Genomic DNA, 9,253 nt, shown 5'->3' with positions numbered 1-9,253 from the left:
AGGAAGCGCGAGGCTTGTAGCTGAAAGCTCTGGCTTCCAATCTACTTTTGGAAACTATAGGAACCACAAGGAACCACGCTTCTGAGAGTGCAGTGTTCTAGAGGGGTAGTAAGGCACTATGAACTCTTTTAGATATCATGGTGCCTGACCATGAAGAGCTTGTATGAAGGAGAAGAGTTTTAAATTCTATTCTAGAAATAAAAACAGGTAGCCAATGTAAGGAAGCCACAAACTAACTTAAAGCTGTATGTTACAGCTTGTTCCCAGATGATGATCATGACTCTCTAATGTTACATCACACTTTTTAGAAGTAATGATAATTGATTTCCTTGAAGATAAAATCACATCTATAAAACCCTGCAACAGAGGAGATCTTCATTGGAACTTGTAGCTGTTGTTATCAGCAGTGAGCAGGCCCATTGAAACTACTCTAAGTAGGTATTTCTGATCTACAAGACAAAGTTTCTTTTTTTTTACACATTCTCATATATGTTCTGTTAACAACATGCATCGCTTCAGGCTTCAGTGTTACTTTAATGATTGTGGAAGCTGCTGGGATGATACATTTTTAATTATCAGTAAGAAAATGAACTTTTACAAGAAGGTGAAATGTATAAAAATATTAATAGAGAAATACCTTTATATGTGTTCTTTCTCTAATAATTGTCTAGAATTCATGGTAAGCTAACATTTTCAGTTTTGTACAATCTCTTTCTCAGAAATTGCAATTATTCTTGAATTTCATTCCGTGACACTGGCATTGTCTTGTTCTTTCAGGTTGATGGAAAACTACTCCTACAATAGCTTTACACTCCAGCTGCAGGGGTTAAATGTTTCAAAAGCGTCTATATACCCTGTCTATCTCTTTTTCTTTTTCTCCTACCTGTTTATAATGGTCACAAATGTGGGCATTACTGTTCTGGTTTTCATTGACAAGAACCTTCATCCCCTATGTATCTCTTTTTTTTGCAACCTGCCAGTCAATGACATACTCGGAAACTCTATCATGTTGCCCCGTTTACTATTAGACATGCTGCGGCCTCCCTCTGAGCGCCTCATCAGTTATTATGAATGTGTGTTCAGCTTTTACTTCACACATGTTTGGTACTACTTCACACACTGTGGCTCATGATTATGGCTTTTGACAGGTATGTGGCCATCTGTAAGCCCCTGCACTATACTTCCATAATGACCAACAAGATGGTGATGAAGCTGACAGTTTCTGCCTGGGGAGTGGCCTTTGTTTTGGTTGGGATTCTTCTCGGTCTGACCATACGGCTTAACCGATGCAGGACTACAATTATGAATCCTTACTGTGACAATGCCTCATTGTTTAAGCTCTCATGTGACAGTGTGTTTATTAATAATGTCTATGGCCTCACATTCACTGTGGTCCTTTTTACCGGTTCTATAGGCACCATGGTTCTCACCTATACTAACATTACAGTAGTCTGTCTGACCAGTAAAAACAAGTCTTTGAACAGTAAAGCCTTAAGGACCTGTAGCACTCATCTGGTTGTTTATCTGATTATGGTGTTCAATGGAATGTCTATCATTACTCTTCATCGCTTTCCTCAGTACTCAGACTACAGAAAACTATGTAGCATTTTGTTTCACATCGTCCCTGGCAGTCTTAATCCCATTATTTACGGTGTACAGTCAAAAGAGATGAAAAAGTTTTTTTTAAAGTTGTTTAAATCCAAACACACTTTACCACTGATATGAAGTTAGTTAACAACGTTTTTTTGTGCATTTATCAGTATGAATAATAATCAATGGTGCCTATGTTGTCTGAATGTTTCAATATATGTGGGATAGTCAGTGGAAAAAAAACCTTTGATCACAAGGAAGTGTAATAAAATAAAGTTACAATTAGATAAGTTACAAGTTTTTTCTATCTGTTATGTCTCAGGATTGAAATAGCCCTATCCTCTGACCTCGAGTACCATGGTAATGATCAGAATGATGCCTGCTTTCATAAACATACAGTATATCTGTTCTGTGTCTCAGTGTCCCCATAACAATATAAAATACTAATCACTAATCAAACTAAAGTTGATTTATCTATCACATTTTTTTTTATCATTGGTAATAGGGAATCTTGCAAATTGGTTTACATCTACAATATCCATTGAACATTGCCAAATTACAATTGCTAGGTGAGGAGGGGCGTGGTGCATTAGCTGCAGGAGAGATCTCTACAGGTGCTGATCTCGGCTTACAGAGGGTTCCTCAGGCGGCAGGGCAGGAGTGCTGGAGGTGTGGACAACCCGGGCACTTCCGCCGTGAGTGCCCGCTCATGGAGATCGGTCAAGTGGTTTGGGTTGTCGGCCCTCCAGCCCCCTCCCCCAGTCCAGGAGGGACGTACAGCGTTCCGATAAGGATTCAGGGGGCTACACATCAGACGATGGTGGACTCGGGCTGCATGCAGTCTATAGTTTGTGGAACACACTCAGGAGGCAGACACGGTCAAAACTTTTAAGAGTAGACTTAAGACTATCCTTTTTGATAGAGCTTAGGGCTGGCTCAGGTCATCCCTTAGTTATGCTGATATAGGACTAGACTGCCGGGGGACTCCCTCTCATACATGTCTCATTAATGCATGTTAATGCATGTTACTAACTAAACTTCTTCCCCGGAGTTTCTGTGCTCTCTCTCGTCCAGCAGGTTCTCATGGATTGTGGATGCTGCTGTGTGTCCAGCATGACGTCCACTACATATGTTATTACTGTCATTATAGTTAATTAATGATTTGCTGCTGCTGTGCATCTGTGTCTCTCTATCTCTACCACAGGTTCTACTGCTACTGTAATCGTTTTATCATTCATTGTCATTTTATCTTTCATTGTGATTCATTGTCATTTTATCAGTCATTATAATTGTACAATATGTTTCTGTTGATTTGTTCTGTACACGTGACATCTATTGCGCGTCTGTCCATCCTGGGAGAGGGATCCCTCCTCTGTGGCTCTTCCTGAGGTTTCTTCCACCTTTTTTCCCTGTTAAAAGTTTTTTGTGGGCAAGTTTTTCCTCATTCGAACTGAGGGTCTAAGGACAGAGGGTGTCACTCCCTGTACATATTGTAAAGCCCTCTGAGGCAAATGTATTTTGTGACTTTGGGCTATACAAATAAAATCTGATTTGTTATGACTAATTATCAAGATCTGACTGACAATGTCTGTTGTACTTTGTCAAACATAGCAGAAGTACAACTCCTCACACTCATTTTAGTAGACAGGAACCCTTCATTTCTTAGGAAAGCTTTTATTGTGAAACATTATGTTCCATTGTGGAGTGGCTATGTCATGTCTGATTTGGTATTACCAGTGTGGTCAAACTGGTTTATCAACCTCACTCTGTTCACCCTTAGCCTCCTCTAAATGCCCTGAACGGGCTCTGCCTAGTAATGACAAAAATAACAGGTGATTTAAGCATTTTTCAGCCCTCATTCGGGGTTATTGAACAGACACTAGAAATTTTATTTTTATTTTACTACATTAAAGAAGAGGAAATGTTAAGAATGTAATGAAAAACATTTTTCACATTTTTTTTTTTTGGAACTGATGGACATTTATTCAAAGGTTTTTGTGATAGTGCAGGTTTTTAAACTGATATCCCACACCTGTTGTGAAAATGCACAGTTTATACACTGACATCATTATTAAGAACATAATAATTTGATAACATGGTTTTTATGAGCTAAATAGCACATTGATGCCTAATATAAATGTGTTATTACTTAGAACCTTTTCTACCAAATACAATACAGCACCTTATTACCATAATATTAATCAACTTCAATTATAGAATAACCATATAGAATAATAGGTGTCTACATACAAGAGACAGACACAAGAACATTTAAAATTATTTCTAATAATGAGTGTACAATATTACCTTGGAAACTAACTTTAGAATGATGGTAATGTCTTTTTGGACTTAAACGACTTTGAAAAGAACTTCTTTATCTCTTTTGACTGCACACCATAAATTATAGGGTTAATGCTGCAAGGAATGATGTGAAATAAAATGGTACAGAGTTTTCTGTAGTCTGAATAATGAGGGAAGCGATGAAGAGTAATGATAGACATTCCATTGAACACCATAATCAGATAAACAACCAGATGAGTGCTACAGGTCCTCAAGGCTTTACTGTTCAAAGACTTGTTTTTACTGGTCAGACAGACTACTGTAATGTTAGTATAGGTGAGAACCATGGTGCCTATAGAAGATGTTAACAGGACCACAGTGAAAGTGATGCCATAGACATTATTAATAAACACACTGTCACATGAGAGCTTAAACAATGAGGCATTGTCACAGTAAGGATTCATAATTATAGACCTGCATCGGTTCAGCCGTATGGTCAGACCGAGTAGTATTCCAACCAAAACAAAGGCCACTCCCCAGGCAGAAACTGTCAGCTTCATCACCATCTTGTTGGTCATTATGGCAGTATAGTGCAGGGGCTTACAGATGGCCACATACCTGTCAAAAGCCATAATCATGAGCACAGTGTGTGAAGTAGTACCAAACATGTGTGTGGTAAAAGCTTGAACCACACATTCATAATAACTAATGAGGCGCTCAGAGGGAGGCAGCAGAATATCTACAAGCAAACGAGGCAACAAGATAGAGTTTCCAAGTATGTCATTGATTGGCAGGTTGCAAAAAAGGAGATACATAGGCTGGTGAAGGTTCTTGTCAATGAAAACTAGAGCAGCAATGCCCACATTTGTGACCATTATAAACAGGTAGGAGAAAAGGATTGAGAGAAAAACAGGATAGATCCACTTCTTGGAGACATTTAATCCCTCAAGCTGGAGTGTCAAGCTGTTGTAGGTGTAATTTTCCATCAACCTGAAAGAACAAAACAATGTTTAGATCACAACATGAAATCAATGCATCAGTTCAGTTTCTCAGAGATTATTATACTGAACTGAAAAGTAAGCTTTTTCTAATAAAATTCATTTAATCTTAGTATACTATTTTTACACATTTCACCTTACCTTGGAAAATCAATTTTCCTTACTGATATCACAAAAGTATCACCCCAACTGGTTCCACAAACCATTACAGTAAAGCAAAGCAACTTAAGAGGTAATGAAATAGCTTCATGTAGATCAGTATTACTTACTTTTAGTAATCAGCGTGCTCGAAGCTGAACACCCACTAGTTCCAAAGATCTCCTCTGTGGCAGTGTTTTATAGATGTGAGTATATCTTGAAGAGAATCAGTTCTTATTACCTCAAATAGAGTGTGATGCAACATTACTCATTATGATCATCAACTGTGAACAAGCTGTAAAATACAACGTTTAGTTTAGTTTTGAAAGTAAAGTTTTCAAAACTAAACTAAACGTTCACCCTTAATTCCAACAATACCTATGACTAACTGTCAACAACCAAGACTAAACTTATGGTATTCAGCAATTGTATTTAGGCATTGTTCAATAGATATTGTATATATACTAGAGATGTAACGATACACTCAACTCACGACTCGATTTGAGTCATGATTTTTTGTTCACGATATGATATTTTCACGATTTTTTAAAATCAAAATGAGCTACAGACAAATTTTGACCTAATAAAATTATCTTTTTATTTGTAGGAAAAAAAATCTTTCTTTACAGAAACTCTCAAACAGTTTGTGTTCTTATAAAAAGTGCAACTTACATCTTAAACAACAAAATACATGACAAATATCTCCTTTCTTTAGAAACAATCTCACAGTAAACTGGTGTTAACTGGTGTGATGTGCAGTTTTCGCTCATGAGGTGGCGTAACGTTACTTTGCTTCTCACTGTTGTGGCGGCTGATATGCTGCTGCATATTGCTCGTGTTGCCGCTACAGTATATGTTGCATCTCTTGCAATATTTACATGCTGCTTTGGTTTTGTCTGTCCGTTTCTCAGGGTTGTATTTGTGTATATAGGGAATCCAAAATGCCACCACACAGGTGATTTCAAACTGCTCGGTGCGTCCTCTATTTCAAAGCTATTTTCTACCGTCGCCATGTTTTCCCTCGCTCTGTGCTCCGTACCTACGTAGTGACGCGAGTCACGTGACTTGATGCCTGATGTTGAACAAATGAATCACCAACCAGTGACTTTTTTGTAAGATAACGTAACCTATTTTTAATAAAAAACAAAACAAAAAATAACATATCCTGCTTCTCTCGCATTTGCCAAGAATCGCGATTTATTTTTTTTGTCAACCGATGCGAGTCACCACGCATTTGTACCGATTTTTAACCGTGTCACGATGCAATATATACACTAAATTGAGACTAGAAAATTCCCGCAGAAATTTTGAGAGTGACGAGTGGGCTGTTGCCGGGGGTCTGTAGTCAAAAAGCACACCTCAAATAGTCATTTTTAACATGTTTATTTAGACACAGGAGCAGCTAGCGCTGCCGCGCAAGCAATTAACATTAGCGTGTTAACAATTACCATGTGTTTAATTTTTAGTGGCTAATGTTAATTAGTATGTTAGCATTTGCATTAATTTTAGCATTGCCCGCTAATGTTACCAGTTAGCATGTCTTTACAGCTAGCGCTAATGAGCTAGCTGCTCTGCTGTCTCTGACGTGCTAGCAATTAGCATGTATTCTTAGTGACTGAAAATGAGTGGCTAACATTAACGTGCTAGCAGTTAACATTAACATGCTAGCATTCGCATGTTATCAATAAGCATGTATTTAATTCTTAGTGGCTAATAGTAATCAATAAGCATTAGCAGGTTACTATTACCAGGTTAGCATTAGCATGTTAACATTAGCATTTATTTAATACTTAATGGCTAATGTTAGTTGTTAACGCGCTAGTTGCTCTAGCGCGTTAACAACTAGCAACATCTAGTTGCTGTCATTGTCTGTCATTTTAGACAGACAACGCGCTAGCAATTATCATTAGCGGGTTAGCTTTAGCATGTTAACATGAGCATGTATTTAATTCTTAATGGCTAATGCTAATTGCTAGCACTGACGCGCATGTTAGCATTAACATGTTAGCAAGTAGCATGTACTTAATTCCTAGTGGCTAATGCTAATTAACTTTAGCATGTTAACATTAACATGTTAGCAATGATCATGTATTTAATTCTTAGTGGCAAATGCTAATTACCATTAGCATGTTAACATTAACATGTTAGCCAGTGCCGGTCCTGGCCACATTTGCGCCCTGGGCGATCAACCCCCCCCCCCTCCGAAGCGAACATTTTCTCGTGCGCCCTCACCGCTCATTAAGTTAGCTGCCCGTGCGCCCCCGGATGCGCCGTGCGCCCCCATCAGTCTGTACGCCGCCCCCCTCTGCCTTGCCAACACCCCGCTCCCGGGGCGCCCGCTCCGCAAACTTAATGAGCGGTATCGAAAATTTCCGAGGTTTTTTTCTTTTGCCCCCCACGGAGAATGCGCCCTGGGCGGCCGCCCACATTGCCCATAGCTAAGACCAGCCCTGATGTTAGCAATGATCATGTATTTAATTCTTAGTGGCTAATGCTCATTGCTAGCGCAGACGGCTAACAATTAACATGTATTTAATTCTTTGTGGCTAGTGCTAATTAACATTAGCATATTAGCAAGTAGCATGTATTTGGTTATTAGTGGCTAATGTTAATTGCTAGCGTTGACGTGCTAGCAATTACCATTTGCACTAATTTTAGCTTTAGACAAATTTTCCTACGTTTCTATGTATAAATCGTGTCTGTAGTGGTTCATTTGAGGCCACGGCAATTGAATACGTTTTATTTTTTCACTGATTTTTCTTCCTGCTCCTCACTCTAGCTGATGATGTCATCCACTCTAGCACAAACATTCCGCCACATACACACCCATTATAGACCCAGAAATTTGACTAAAAACCTGCTCAACTTTGAGCCTTGATAGTTTAAAATCGGTGTAGTGTAGTGTAGTGTAGTGAATCCCTGAAGAGAAGGCAAGCATACCTACATTTTAAAGTTTAAATGAAGTCTCTCGGTGAAAGTATGCCGGAGCAGTTCATTGTTGAAAATGTCTGTTGAAATGTATTTTTTTTCGGGCCTCCCCATTCATTCCCTATGGGAAATTTTTCGCAGTTTTTCGCGAATAAATTTGAGAAAAACACGTGAATCTCTTAGAAAAGTCGTAGGCACTCGTCACTAACTAGGGCTGTCGCGGTTAGGGAATTATTCCTGCGGTGCATCAGAGTGGCTCAACAGCACGATATGCTCTCACTGTAACGTGTCTGGTTACCTTGGTGTCGGCAGTGGCCTAACATGCACTGCGGTGGGTCTCATAATATCGCTGTGATTCATTTTTGCGGTTATTGCGAAAATAGACATATATACATAGACGCCGCATTGAGCGGGTTGGTCGTTGGTTTGTGGAGGTCCTCGACACGAACAAGAGTCCAGCTGCCGAGGATGTGAGGGACCTGCTAGGTAAGTATGAATATACATAATGAATTCTAAAGAGAATAAGATCCAAATGGAATCTTGTGGGACTCCATAGGTTATGCCATTTGTATTTAAAGAGAAGTCATCCCGGATACAAAGAAGTCCCCTTCAGTCATATTTGACCTAAACCATTTTAAGCCATACCTGTAGGGCCAACACAGATTTCAAGTCAATTTATGGATATTAGATCCATGTATATGTATGATATATGTTACGATATATATATATATATATATATATACACACACACTATACATATACTATACATCATATAGTAACACACACACACACACGTATATATATATATAAATATATTATATATATATATATATATAATATATATTATATATATATATATATATTATTTACATGCGTGTGTGTGGTATATGTATGTATATATGTTCACGTGTAATGCTCTTTATTCAGAAAACCCTCATGTCACATCTACATTTCAGGATCTAGTTATTATAGACACAAATTAAATGTTAAATATAAATATTTCAATATTTATCATCACAGTAACAGTGTTACCACATTAGTAGCTGTAAACATCTTTTACACGCATTTGAAAATACATAGGTTGGTTTGGTGCTTACATAAGGAGTAAACATTTATATCATCACTTTAAAGTTACCTACGTTGTTTTTGGTGCCTGTTTGTTTCCCAGATATATTAGTGTGTGTGTGAATGGGTGTATAAGATCATTAACTTAAAGAACTTTGTTAGAAGGCGCTTTATCAAGTTCAGTCCATTTTCTTGTATTGTTTACGGGCAGACCTGCCATTTCCAATGGCGGACCCGTTGACGTATTGCGACCA

The 9,253-nt window shown here is 38.3% G+C and overlaps 1 protein-coding gene and 1 pseudogene across 1 annotated transcript; one reads left to right on the top strand and one right to left on the bottom strand.

Moving 5' to 3' along the window:
- The first annotated feature begins 781 nt into the window (after positions 1-781).
- On the top strand, positions 782-1,725 carry LOC113744389 (olfactory receptor 146-like; annotated as a pseudogene).
- A 2,186-nt stretch (positions 1,726-3,911) lies between these two features.
- Positions 3,912-4,859, bottom strand: LOC104939512 (olfactory receptor 52K1). The gene has a single exon (XM_027273775.1). It carries the CDS (start codon positions 4,854-4,856, stop codon positions 3,912-3,914), a length of 945 nt encoding a protein of 314 aa, XP_027129576.1. The 5' UTR covers positions 4,857-4,859.
- Between the last annotated feature and the right edge of the window lie 4,394 nt (positions 4,860-9,253).

This window comes from Larimichthys crocea, chromosome XXII (genome assembly GCF_000972845.2).
Source record: "Larimichthys crocea isolate SSNF chromosome XXII, L_crocea_2.0, whole genome shotgun sequence".
NCBI lineage: Eukaryota > Metazoa > Chordata > Actinopteri > Sciaenidae > Larimichthys > Larimichthys crocea.
This window is presented reverse-complemented; position numbering and strand designations above follow the sequence as displayed.